This window comes from Diabrotica undecimpunctata, chromosome 5 (assembly GCF_040954645.1).
Source record: "Diabrotica undecimpunctata isolate CICGRU chromosome 5, icDiaUnde3, whole genome shotgun sequence".
Taxonomy (NCBI): Eukaryota; Metazoa; Arthropoda; class Insecta; order Coleoptera; family Chrysomelidae; genus Diabrotica; species Diabrotica undecimpunctata.
The window spans coordinates 157,389,994-157,404,687 of NC_092807.1; the positions used below are offsets into that span (position 1 = coordinate 157,389,994).

At 31.6% G+C, this 14,694-nt stretch overlaps 1 protein-coding gene across 1 annotated transcript; it reads left to right on the forward strand.

Annotated features, from left to right (window-relative positions):
* The first annotated feature begins 1,669 nt into the window (after positions 1-1,669).
* On the forward strand, positions 1,670-13,391 carry LOC140442034 (facilitated trehalose transporter Tret1-like). Its single transcript, XM_072533073.1, has 2 exons — positions 1,670-2,972; positions 10,404-13,391. The coding sequence occupies exons 1-2, from the start codon at positions 2,867-2,869 to the stop codon at positions 11,735-11,737; spliced, it is 1,440 nt and encodes a 479-aa protein (XP_072389174.1). The 5' UTR covers positions 1,670-2,866; the 3' UTR covers positions 11,738-13,391.
* Positions 13,392-14,694: the final 1,303 nt, after the last annotated feature.

Consider the following 14,694-nt stretch of genomic DNA (forward strand, 5'->3'; position numbering starts at 1 on the left):
AATCTAATCCACTGTTTGCCTGCCACTGCTCTTATGTCATCTACCCATCTTTTTTGAGGTCTTCCCATGCTTCTTGTTGCCGTCCTTGGTCTCCATTCTAGAATTCTCCGTGTCCAGATTTTGCAATTATATCGGGCTACGTGACCTGCCCAGCGCCATTTCATTTTGTAATTTCTTCCACAATATCCCTAATCTTCGTTCTACGTCTTATCTCAGTGTTTTTAATCTTGTCTCTCAGTGATATTTCAAGCATGATTCGTTCCATTGCTTTTTCCGTTTTTTCCAATTTTTTAGCAGATTTTTTGGTAAGGGCTACTGTCTCTAAGCCGTAGGTACAAACTGGTGGTATACATGTGTTATACACCTTTTTCTTTAAGTTTACAGGAATGGAGGTGTTTTCAAGATACATGCTAGTTTGGCTAAAGCGCCCCATTCCAGTTGTGTTTTTCTTTTAATTTCAGCATCTTGATTTGGTTTTCCCAGTTTGATGACATGACCTAGATATACATAATGTTTAACATTTTCTATAGTATGATATTGTATTGTTATATTTGTCTGGTCTCGGCTCAGTATTTTGACGTGACAACGTCTTAAATTAGGTTGTGGCTCGGAGTCACTCATGAAAAAGTGTAACGCCCGCTCACGTCTGTTACGATGAGTCACCGAACGAGAGAGAGGCCCACCGGACCGGCGAATGCCTTGCGTCTCTCTCCCACTCAAACATGATCGGTCCGCTGCGCGCGCAGCACTAGAGAATTAGGCGCGTTGAATCGGTGCGTGCTTGTGTTTCTGTCTTTCTCGAGCGTTCTTGGCGTTGGAAAACCGAGAAAGCGTCATAATACAAGTTCACACGTGTGGTTAAAGTATCGTCAGCTGTGTCTGTAGTGAAAATGTGGAGTGCTTAGATTCGTCATTTACAACAACTACAACAATAAAGGTTAATAATTGTACACTAATATTTCATTATCGTAAACTATGATTGATTGATTAATTGTTAGATTGACACAAAAGTTGAGAAACTGAGTTTATAGGTTATGTCATACTATTGACAAATGTTGATAGTGTTAAGTAAATTATTAGTTTAAATCACTCTGCAATCAATCGTTATTCAGTCGATTCAGTCATATCAATAAATATTCTACCGAGAAAAAGACGTTGTCACGTAAAATTTTAGCCCGTAAAACCGGCTTTACAGGCAACCGATTTTTTGTTTTGTTGTAGTTCATTTTTAGGCCTACCGCTCTTGAAACTGCATTCAATTGTTGTAACATATCATTTAGTTCCTGGATATTATCGGCTATTAAAACTATGTAGTCTGCGAATCTCAAGTGGTTTAAGTATGATCCGTCGACGTTGATACCCTTGTTGTTCAATTCTAGTTTCTTAAAAATGTCTTCTAAAGCAAGGGTAGATAGTTTGGGAGAGATGTTGTCTCCTTGTCTTACTCTACGTTGCAGTCTTGTGGGATTAGTTTTTGTGCTTTCGTCGAGCTTTATTTGGATGGTGGCATTTTTATATGCTTTCAATTATGTTAGTGTATCTTGAATCTATACGTGCATTTTCTAGAGATTCAAGCACTGCCCATAATTCGATGGAATCGAATGCTTTATGGAAATCGACGAAGGCTATATGAATTGAACTTTATACTCGGTGCATTTGTTTATCAGTGTTCTTACGGTGTGCAAGTGGTCTATGGTACTAAAATGTTTTCTTAATCCAGCCTGCTCGATAGGTTGATAGAAATCGAGCTTACGTGTTAGGCGGTTGGTTATGATTTAAGGTAGTAATTTATACAGATGTGATAGCAAGGATATTGGTCGGTAATTCTCGATGTTTGTTTTGTCTTCTTTCTTGGATAGTAGAATGACTTCGGAGCATAGCACCTACACTGTTTAAAATATATTTAAATGAAACGCTTTTAGTGTGGAGAAGAAAGGATTGCATTATGGGCATTTCAATCGAAAACGAGAGATTGTGCACGATATACTTTGCTACGACTAAGCCATTCTAGCTAAAAACAAGAGAATTGTACGATTAGAAAACTGGGGGAGAAGTACACTAAGTGGGGCCTTACAATTAATATACAAAAAACCGAGTATTTGGTTACAGGAGAAAAATCAGAAAGCCTACAAATTGAAATGGGAACTATAAAATCAACTGAAACCCTTAAATACTTGGGAGTCCAAATAACATCAAAAGCAGGGAATAACGAAGAAATACATTCTAAGATTGGTCAAGTAAGATCAGCTACTAGACAGTAATAAGTATTATTATGGAATAATAAAATAGCAAAAGAAAATAAAAGAAGAATTTATAAAACAATAATAGAAAGTATTGGATTGTATAGCGCCGAACTGTAGGAAATCAATCAAAAAAATTAATTAAAAATGAAGGCAATGAAAATGGACTATTGGATACGATCTTGCCGGCACACTAGACTTAATAGGGTAAGGAACGTAGACATTAGGAGAGAAAGTTAGTAGAAACGTAGACATAAGGAACGTAGACCTGCAGAGAATGCCCGAAAATAGATGGCCAAAAACGATAGAAAAATGGACTCCGCTCACTAGAAAAAGCCGAGGTAGACCAAGACGGTCAAGAAGAGAAGATGTCGAAGATGCAATGCAAGGAACGGCGCCAGCTGCGAAAGATATTTTTTCTACAACAAGAACAGATATTTTTCATGAACACTATGATTTTGCATAAAAAAATCAAATGGGTAACACGGACCTGACCTAAAAGTTAATATTGCACATTATTATATTTTAATGACTTAGTACTTTTGTTTAGTGTTTTGAAAATTAAATAAACATAATATTTGCTGTTTTACGCTATTATCGACTAAAAATGTATAAGTAGGTCTAAAATGAGTTTGTACGAAAGTAATGTAAGCAAAACAATCATGAAAAATTTAGCGCAAAGTTGGGAAAATCGAAAAGTTAATTGGAAGATTTATGTTTCGACTTTAACAGGTAAGATAAAAATATTTGTACATTTCTTACTACAAAAATCATGTGTCAACATTTTTTGTTCTTATGGAGTATATTTTACCTTTTTATTTATTTTTTAATCCCATAGACATTCGCTATCAAAATTGTTTAGACATTCTTACAATTAAAAACTCACAACTCAATTTTTACTAAATTCTTTTTAAAATTAAACATTAAAAACACAAAAATGTTAGTAATCAAAACTCATGTTATTTTTATATAAACTGTTATGACATTACGTATATAAAATACAAATGTATTTCTTGAACATCATTGTATTCATTCTACCAATTTTGGCAGAATAAATATTATAGTTTAAGTACCTTATTTTCTTCCCCTTTATAGCCCTACACCCCTTAATGAGCCTTAAAAGATCCTTCAACATTTCGTCGGTGATTCCACAAAACCTCTTATAAGGCTTTAAGTAAAGTAGTTTATCACAGCATTATTTTTGTAAAGGACTTTGTATGGATTGATCTTCTTCTTTTGGAGCCTCTCCTCTGTGGATGTTGGCAATCACGTTGGTCCATACAACTTTCTGCCTTCAACATTCCTGCCCACTCTATGATGTTCTTCAACCACGATGTCCTTCTGCGCACTTGAGATCTTTTGCCTTCTATCTTGCCTTGTAAAATTAGTTGACTTAGTTGATACTTCTCATTGGTCATCACATGCCCTAAGTATATTATCTCTCTGATTTTCACGATACGCATAATTTCCAGATCTTTATTTATACGTTGGATCACGGTGTTGTTTGTAACATGATGGATATAGGAAATTATGAGCATGTAGCAATAGCACCTCATTTCGAAGGCTTCTAATCGTTTGGATATTGCCTCCGTCAAAGTCCAGGCTTCGACTCCATATAAAAGGGTAGAAAATACATAGCATCTCAAGACTCGTGTTTTTATATCAATGTTCAGGTGCATATTACATAAAATCTTCCTGAGGCGATTAAAGAAAGCTCTCGCCATCTCTCTATACGACATCTTATTTCCTGTGAGTGGTCCTATTCCTTATTTAGGTTACATCCAAGGTGTGTTATTTTGTCGATTATTTTCAAGGGCTGTGAATTATTAGCTGTGAATTGGTGCTGTATTACGTCGTTTTTACTTACTACAAGAATTTTGGTCTTCTTACAGTTTAATTATATGCCGTATATGTCACAGGCTTCCACTACACGGTCTATTAATGTTTGCAGATCCTACGCAAACTATGTATTGATACTGATTAGTAAAAAAGGTAATTTGTGACAAATTGTTATAAGATATTTAAGTGATTTTTATAAGATGCCTTCCTTTGAGGTTATACTGGGTTTTGCAGGTGACGAAAGTGTCGAGAAAGTTCTGATAAGGTCTTTTGCTCACCTGAAATAATAAATTTACCAACATAAGTTTATTAAGCAAAGATACTTTGTTTAGTAAAGAAAAACATATTTTATTGTAATAAAAAAGAACAATAATGGGATATATTATCATAATATTCTCAGAATTCGGAATCCATTTCTATTTTAAAACCTTTGTAAATGGTTTAATTTCTATTGCTATATTTTTAATCGTTTAATATAATTAGGTGTTGTGCTCTGCATCTGCACTAGATTGGGCCTTTTTGTCAAATCCTGACATTCGTCAAAGAAGTTTAATTTGTACTTAATTTGGCCATTAATATCATATTTCAGATATCGAATGTGTGATACAGTGGGAGCATCATCATTCGGGCTTTACAACCCTGCGTGGGTCTTAGCCTCCTCAAGAATTTCCCTCCAGTCGTCCCTATCCATCGCCTTCCTCCGCCAAGCACGTATTTCCATATTTCTCATATCTTGATCTATGTTATCTAGGAATCTTGTTCTGGGTCTTCCTCTTCTTCTCTGGCCAATTGGTCTATCAAGGAGCGTTTTTCTAGCTGGGTCATTTTATTCCATCTACATTACATGCCCAATCCACCTCAGACGTCCTATCTTAATATGTTTTAGGATATGAGGTTCCTGGTATATTCTATAAAGTTTTAAGTTGTTAAGTTGTTAAATTTAATTTTTTTGTTTTTTTTTATTTATTCTGTAAACAATAACGTAATCTGCAACTATACGTTTCGTACCGTATTCTTTTTATTTCTTGTGGTACCTCACATGTTCTACAAACCTAATGCCTCTTTGACCGGTCACCGTCACCTCATGTTTGATTTCTGTCATTGTATTCTTACGTTCTATCCTTTTCAGCGATACATGAATTGCTTTGCCTTTCTAACTATACTCTGTATATTACAAGAAGTGATAGGCGAAAAGAAGAACGATGATACGTGTTAGTGTCTTCTTGATATGACGCTAGTCTATTTTAAAATATCTTACTTAAATACTTATAATAATATTACTTAATCTATACTCCATTCTGTGTTTATGGCATATTGTCATATTAATTATTATTTGTCATAATATTGGCATATGCCATGTTTTTTTATCCCTTTCCATCGATACCTTGCACGTTGTTGTACGTTGCGTTGTTTAGATGTTACAAGCTTGGTGTCCTTTTATCAATACACCTTTATGTTTTTTTCTGTGTCTACGTATTTGTTGGCACCTCCCCTGTTTCGAGATAGAGAGAGGCTTTTTTTCGATGAGTTCTTAGAGGACTTCTGACATAGAGGATGTTTGTTGGTTTGGTCATATTTTAAGAATGGTATACGTTCTTCGATTAATCATGTTCTATTTTCACTGATACCTCATGCGTGGTTGTACGTTATATCGTTTTCAGCGTCACCTCGCCTTTCATATATTGTTTCTAGAGAGAGAAGAAGCGATGGGCTGAAGGAGTGTTTTTTTTATGATGACAGGTGCTAGATGGTTTGGGCAGAGCAGATGTAGCCGACAGGTGACGTGACGAGATGATGAACTGTAATAGACGTGGAATCCCCTTCAAAATAGATCCAATTCAAATGTTAATTTCCCCAAAAAAAGACAAATTTGGTTACATCAAATTTACTAAGATGTAAATTGGAACTGGAAGGTCAGTTAATAGAAAAAGTGATGGAGTTTAAATATCTAGGCATCAAATTATCTAGATACGAAAAGCTCGAAACAACAATTTACAAAACAGACATCAGACCAATAATGACATACGCGGCAGAAACAAGACCTGACACAGAGAGGACAAAAAGGATGTTAGAAACAGCAGAGATGAAAACGTTTAGAAAAATTGATGGTAAGACACTATGGGACAGAGCTAGAAGTACAGATATAGAACGTAGATGCAAGGTGGAGAACATTAAAAACTGGGTAAGAAATAGGAGAGTAGAATGGAACGATCATATAAGCCGAATGACAACAAATAGAGTAGTAAAGACGGCAAGAGACGGTTCCCCAATAGGAAGACGATCAGTAGGAAGACCACGATATCGATGGAACGACAACTTACTTTAGGCACATTAAAAAACAGACAGAGTCATGTCTATATAAAAAGTAGAAGCCGAAGAAGAGCATATTTTACATACTTTCTACACACTTCGTTTTTAGATTAAAAAACTGGTTTAAGGTATAATTTTATCGTAAAGACTCTACAGTAATGGCTTGGTAGTTTCGGAATTGTTTCTAGGTATTCTTTTATCACATTTTTACTATGTTTTACGTGAGCAGAAACCCTTTTTCGTGATTCATGAAGTTGCCTCTTTTCCTTGACATACATCCCTGAATTATGTTCTGCTGGCAAACCCCAGGTTCTAACCGGCCATTCCTTTATTCCGAAAGTATTAAGGAACATTGTCTTACAAACTAATTGCTTTTTGTTATTTCTTTATATATATATATATATATATATATATATATATATATATATATATATATATATATATATATATATATTTATATATATATATATATATATATTTATATATATGTATACATATATATATATATATATATATATATATATATATATATATATATATACAGTATACTCCCTCTATAACGAACACGGTTATTACGAGGTTTCGCTTATAACGAGATACATTAGATGTCCCGTGAAATTTCTATTGAACTGTAACCGTCTATAGCGAGGCAAATTTGGTTATAACGACAGAAAATAAGATCCAAAAACGTGTTTCTTACGTTTTTAGTCCGGTCGTGGCTATAAATAAATATTTTTTCAAACAGCCCCTCGATAAACTTAACTGCAGCCCGCAATAAACTTCTTTACAATGAATAAATACAACTGTTTCACATCTTTAGAAAATATATGATAGAATGATACTGGACCATTTAAAGCAGTTAAAAATAACAGAGTTCTTAAAATTGCAGAAGCAATAGTTTATGTTATCCTTGAAAATACGATTTATACATTATGTAGTTGGAAAAAAATATAAGTACAGCTTTTTTGTAAAAGTAAATAACTTTTTTTCAAAAACGCCATTCAAACAATATTTATTAGCATCTTATATTGCTCCGAGTGGCTTCACTATAGGAAGTTAATGGTTTAGAAAACTACAGATTCATATGTATGCACAGTATTATGATTGTCTGATATAACGAGATCGGCTTATAACGAGGTAATTAGTCTGTCATTTCAGTTCTCGTTATAGAGGGAGTCTACTGTATATATATATATATATATATAAATTAAGGATCACTCAGAAGAGTGGTGGGTTTTTTCGGTCAAAAGGTTGAGAAAAAAGACAAAGGTGATGGCTACTTCATCTATTTATTGAAGACGTTTCGCTTTCTTAATCAGAAAGCATCATCAGTTCAAAAAAATGAAAAAGACAGAAAAGATTTGATTTCACGTTCAAAGCGTCTATGTATCTATTGATACGTATTTCGACTTAATAAGTCTCATCAGAATAGTTATTCTTAGCCGTTCTTAACGTGAAAAACAATCTTCTCTGTCTTATTAGAAGCAACAATAACATGGCTTCGTTATGGACGCAATAGCGACATCTGATAGAAAAATCGGTAAGATAGTTTCGAAACAAATTCAGATTTCTGCTTTAATCTGGAGCCTTCTAAAAATTGCAAGGCATGGCCAGACGATGATAAAGATGTTAAAAGAGACATGGGGAATCTAAAATTTGCATTCCACGACATGTCTATTCATCTAGGCAGAAATCCTAACGAATTTGTTTCTCGTACTCATACAGAGTGGATCCGAATAAAATGAAAAAGACAGAAAAGATTTGATTTCACGTTCAAAGCGTCTATGTATCTATTGATACGTATTTCGACTTAATAAGTCTCATCAGAATAGTTATTCATAGCCGTTCTTAACGTGAAAAACAATCTTCTCTGTCTTATTAGAAGCAACAATAACATGGCTTCGTTATGGACGTCCATAACGAAGCCATGTTATTGTTGCTTCTAATAAGACAGAGAAGATTGTTTTTCACGTTAAGAACGGCTATGAATAACTATTCTGATGAGAGTTATTAAGTCGAAATACGTATCAATAGATACATAGACGCTTTGAACGTGAAATCAAATCTTTTCTGTCTTTTTCATTTTATTCGGATCTACTCTGTATGAGTACGAGAAACAAATTCGTTAGGATTTCTGCCTAGATGAATAGACATGTCGTGGAATGCAAATTTTAGATTCCCCATGTCTCTTTTAACATCTTTATCATCGTCTGGCCATGCCTTGCAATTTTTAGAAGGCTCCAGATTAAAGCAGAAATCTGAATTTGTTTCGAAACTATCTTACCGATTTTTCATCATCAGTTCATCTAAAAAGAACAATATGAAAAAACCACACAAGCATGGAAAAGTTGTTACATGTGTTACCTTAAAAAGATATGTAGCAGTCAGTGATATTAAAGTTGTAAAGACACTTAAGTAAATGGACATTATACGATTACGATGTATAAACAATAAATTGAACTAAATAAGTTAACAATTTGTTCAAACTAAGCACAGCAAAAAGAACATGTGGTTTTGTTTTTTATATAAAAAATGTATAAGTAAAAAACATTGAAAAAGAGAATGAAGAACTAAGAAAATCCTAGATGCACTTCCAACAATACAGCAATAGTTGATTTGATTTTAACTTTAGGTAGCATTATTATATTAATTAATATTGAAATTGAATAATTTAATGTATAATGAAATTACCACTCCTGGCTTCTTGAATGCTGCCGGTATATATATATATATATATATATATATATATATATATATATATATATATATATATATATATATATATATATATATATATATATATGTATATATATATATATATATATATATATATATGTATATATATATATATATATATATATATATATATATATATATATATATATATATACATATATATATATATATATATATATATATATATGTATATATATATATATATATATATATGTATATATATATATATATATATATATATATATATATATATATATATATATATATATATATATATGTATATATATATATATATATATATATATATATATATATATAGCTCAACAGGCCCTAGAAGCCCATGGTTTTGCCACTGTTTTCTTACATTTTCATTAGCGAAATCTGGCTAATTTCTAATTCCCCGTACAACAGGTAAACAATCTCTTCATTTTGTTCGTCTCCTCCAAACGTTTTCATAGTATTTTACTCCCCCGAATATCTTTCTTAAAACAAAAAATAATTGAGTTTGGTCTCCTGCATGGTTTTAAGGCGTCTTCTATGGATGAGTTTATTGATGATGTTGTGATCATATCCATTATTGACTGCCATTTTTTCTGAGAATGTTAAATTCTTTTTTGTAGTTTGAATGAGAAAGTGGAATGGTTTCTAGGCGATGGATGTAACTATGAAAAGCTGCGTATTTGTGTGACATATTCTTCATACTAACTTCCTTTCACAATGCCGGTATTCAAAACTCACGAACACACTCTCTTTCCTTTCGACTGATCCTTTCCTTTCGATGATCTAATGACAACTGCCACTTTCTCTCATACATCGACTATCAATTCTCCCATTCAAACAAAAAAACTGTCTGATCAAAAAGCTTTATTTTGTTTACAATCGTTAAGAAAAAACCCCATTACTGTTTCCAGAGAAACTAAAATTTTTGCTTTAAAACTGGCTTTCCCTTTGGTTACAAATACATAATTCATTCCTATAACAAAAGGTTAATTAAAATGTCTTAATCCTAGGTAATATACAAACAATGAAAAGATTATAATGAGTATGGGCTTTCTAATTTTATATAAAAAGATTTTACCTGCGAGTGTTTAAAAATCAGTTGTTGACAGGCAAAACTTTCTGTTAATCTAATCTTATCTTAATCTAATACATAAATTTTTGTTTACCAGGATGTCTTAAAAAATATTTAAATGGTCTATTTATTAAAATTTATTTTTCTCTTTGGCTGATAAAATGAATCATAACAATATATAATAAAATTTATTCTTTAATTTTCAGCAAACTTGTTATTAATTTCTGGTGGAGGCCAGGCTGCTTGGACATCTCCGACAATTACTAAGCTAAAATCCAATAATACCGAAGAAAATCCTCTTGGCTCGCCAATATCAACCATGGATATATCTATGTTAGCTGCTATTCCCCAAATTTCAACACTTTTGTCGTATATCGCAATGGCAAAGCTATCGCAAGCTTTTGGGAGAAAAAAACTTATGCTGTATGGAGCAGTATTTTTATTAATTGCACATATTGTAATTGCTTTTGCCAGACACATTTATGTATACTACGTGTGTTTGTTAATTATAGGCTTAGGCTTAAGTAGTATATATATAAGCGTACCGATTTATTGTGGCGAAGTAGCAGATACCTCTAATAGAGGAGTAATAGGTTGCTTTGTAGGCTTATCTGCAGTTTTTGGAATTCTTTTAATTTATGTCTTCGGTTCTTTTTGTAGTATAAAAATGTTATCTTTGATATGTGCTTTTCCAAGTTTGGCTCATATTATAATTCACATGTTTGTAATCGAATCACCTATTTACTTAATTTCTAAAGGTAAAAAAATAGAAGCTATAAGAGCCCTTGAAAGTTTACGGCGTAACAGAAACTGTCGAGAAATAGAAACAGAATACTTATCGTTACAAAAAACTGTTGAGTCCGATTTGAAAAGAAAGAATCTTAGTATAGTAGATTTATTTAAAGCACGTGCAGGGGTTAAAGCCTTTTTTATATCAATTACTTTATGCATAGGTCAACAGGCTTCTGGTATCTCAATAATTACAGCTTTCATGGGTCCAATATTTAATGAAGCTGGGGCCAATATGTCTGGCGATAACGTTGGAATTTTAGTTGGATCGGCACAAGTGCTAACTTTCGCTGTAGCAGCATATCTCATTGAAAAACTAGGACGAAGATTTTTGTTATTATTTTCTTCATTTGGTTGTTCACTGTTTATGTTCTCCATGGGCATTTCGTTTTATCTTAAACATATAAATGTTTCTTTTATAGCAGAAATACGTTGGTTGCCGGTTTTATTTGTCATATTATTTATTATCTGCTATGGATTAGGTTTAGGCCCTATCCCTATATGTATTATTGGAGAACTATTTCCACATGACTTCAGATCTATTGGCACAGCTTTGGTACTAATTCTTGATGGTATTTTAATTGCCATAATTAATTTTAGTTTTCCTTTGCTTTCAGAAGCATTTGGAACTTTTAGCTGTATGATAGCTCACAGTGTAGTATCTCTATTGGCTTTTATTGTTTTATATCTATTACTACCAGAAACAAAAGGAAAAACTTTAAATGAAATTCAAGATTTGCTTAACAAATAACATATAGCATATTATATATATATATATATATATATATATATATATATATATATATATATGTGTGTGTGTGTGTGTGTGTATGTAAATATATGTAAAACGATTAACCATAAACGATAAACGGCCAATTAAATGTATCTCGAGAACTAAAGGCAAGTGAATCATGAAAATTGGATAGAATGGGTTTTGAAAAGTGAACTATGTAATATATTATATTATATATTATATTTTTTAATATTAGAAATATTTATGGGTTTCTGCACATTTTTGTTAACCCTTATCCGGGCAACACATTTTACTTGTGTAACCGGGCAATTCGGGTCCGTTGGGCCCACCACTGTTCTTGAATGTACTATTCATATTTACCCATATATTTCTGATATTCTTTTTTGATTTTTTGTGAAAGTTAAATTTAAATTGTCTAGATTAAAAAAAGGTGCTACTATAGTATGCGGTCTACCTCGAGGGTGCGATCTACCTGAAGGATTTGCACAGAATAATGAAATGCAAGAAAACTTTTGTAAAAAAAATATTTATTCGCAAGTAATAAACATTTTGAGGCAAATAGCAATAGCAACAGCAATAGACTTAATTAATAAATAAATAAAAACTTTTGAAAATCCACTAGGCCATTTTATTTGAGGGGGGTTGAGGTTTCCGCATAATTGGAACAAGGTACGGTGTTGTTGCCCTTCATTATTGTGTAAAACCCATTCTGAGAAAAGATTATGGTAATTAGCAGCTAATGTATAAAGTACCGACAAAGACAATCTTTACAAAATGAATAAAACGCATAAGTCAGAAGAATATTATTATTTTACTTTTACAAATAAATACTTTGTCATATCAATTTACTATTTTAGTTGGGACTAAGCCACAAGATTAACTAGAATAGCAAATTGATATGACAAATTAAATTATTATTAAGTATTAGGTTAAAAAAAAACAATAAAAATAAAAAACTAGTCACTTATTTTTCTTTATTGCAATACTTACAAACTTTTTTAATTATACAGTGATCATCACACCAATTACACATATTTCTACTGCATTTCTGCAAATTTGTTTTTGTTTCCTGTCTTTTTTGTTGGGCACATGTGACATATTTTTCTTGTTTAAACTGGAAATTTTTCTAGTTTTTGCTTTTTATTGTGTCGTTCAACTTTTTTCAATACACTGTTTTGTTTCCCATTGTAGTCCCCTTGATTTTCTTCTCAAAATTTGAGGCAACAATAGTTGTTCTGCTGTCGTTTCAATTTTGTTTTCGTTCCATTTTGGATGTAAATTTGTCCAAGTAATAAATGAGGCTACCCCAGCTATACTTTATTCACAATTATAAGAACTGACTTATGCAGAATTTAAAAGTATCCCGCTGATAAAGTCGAAGCCATAAAGGGATTTACCTCTTCAGGTAAATAGTAAAAAGGGCCGGCTTAACGAATTTTATATTTTATTTGTCATTTACATTACATATTTAATTTAGATAAATATCTAGATAGTTAAGGAAAAAAATACATAAACTGATGGAGTATTAGAATTAATTAATTATTATATTTTCTGTGTCGATTATTTATTAAATATATCAAAATTTTGAAAGTAATAAAAAATTTTTGTTTTTTTTTTAACAAATTTGCAAGTGAAATAATAAAATGGTGAAGTGAAAATTAAATATAATATTTATATCATCAATATATATTATCAATAATCAATAATCAAATTTATAAAATTTTAAGTGGTATACAGCGAAAATCAAAAATATTGATTTATGCTTAACAGTGAAGTGCTTTTAAATTTAGGTGCAGCATAAAATGTTATTTTAATTTCGTTGTAGGAATTAAAAATTATTTTGAAATTTTGACTCATGACCTTTTAATGATGTATCAGTAGGTGCATTAATTTTTAATTTTATTTCTAATTTACCTTATTCAATATATAAAATCAACAAATGCAAAAGTATTTTTTTATTTACTTTTTACTTTAAATGTATTATTAATTATTAGAAGGCTATAAATCAAAACTTGGACATAATTTTTAATACCTACACACATTTAAAAATTACATTTTCTTGCATATCTAAATTTCAAATCACTTTCCTCTTCAGTATTAATTAATACTTTTGATTTTCCTATCTACCACTTAATATTTTATAAGATTATCGATTAATGATTTCCATGTGGTGCATAACCTTTAATGAAGAATAATTTTTTTTCGTGAAATTATTAATAAAGAAATTTCCAATTTTTTGCCAACTTTTTCAGACATAAAACGGAAAATTTAAACATAACAAGTTAACATTAATAAATATGAACCTTTTAAAACGAGTAAATCGGTACTCACCGAAGGGACCTCAGACGTTCAGATACAATTAGCGGCTCTTTGTAAAGACAATGAGGTCAACTTTAATAAAGTAACAAGATATTTACTCAACACAGACACTACACATTACTCCCCTGAGTTAGTGATAAGTTATAGTCTAAAAAATTATTATGAAATGACTGGCCAGTGTGAAAACCAGTGCCAATAAAACACAAAACACACACACAAAACATTTTCTTCGTTGAGACTTAAAATAATGATTAATAACAATAATTATGGGAAATTTGTATGTTTATAAAAAGAGTTTTTTGACATTATGCTTGAATGATAATATTTGATCTGATTATATGTACCTATATACAGTTGTGCTATGCTTGGCTATTATGCCGGTCCTGGCAGCTTTGGTAGCTGTGATAATTATACAACAATAGAGTATTTACAACGGATTATTCAGTTGTACAGCTGTTATTAAAATAACTTTTATAATGAGACACTAAATTTCTGGATACAGTATACGTCTAAAATATTCATAAAAAATGCTAAAGCCCAACGGTTAGTTCGTCATTTCCACATATATTTATGAACCATTTGGTCTAGAGTATCGACACCATATTTTGTACTATTATAATAGAGTATCATATCTG

Bases quoted from the DNA above. Each gene is read 5' to 3' on its own strand.
- LOC140442034 (XM_072533073.1), top strand. From the start codon at position 2,867: ATGAGTTTGTACGAAAGTAATGTAAGCAAAACAATCATGAAAAATTTA. The intron at 2,973-10,403 runs GTAAGATAAAAA...TTTAATTTTCAG, and splicing joins TTATGTTTCGACTTTAACAG to CAAACTTGTTATTAATTTCT.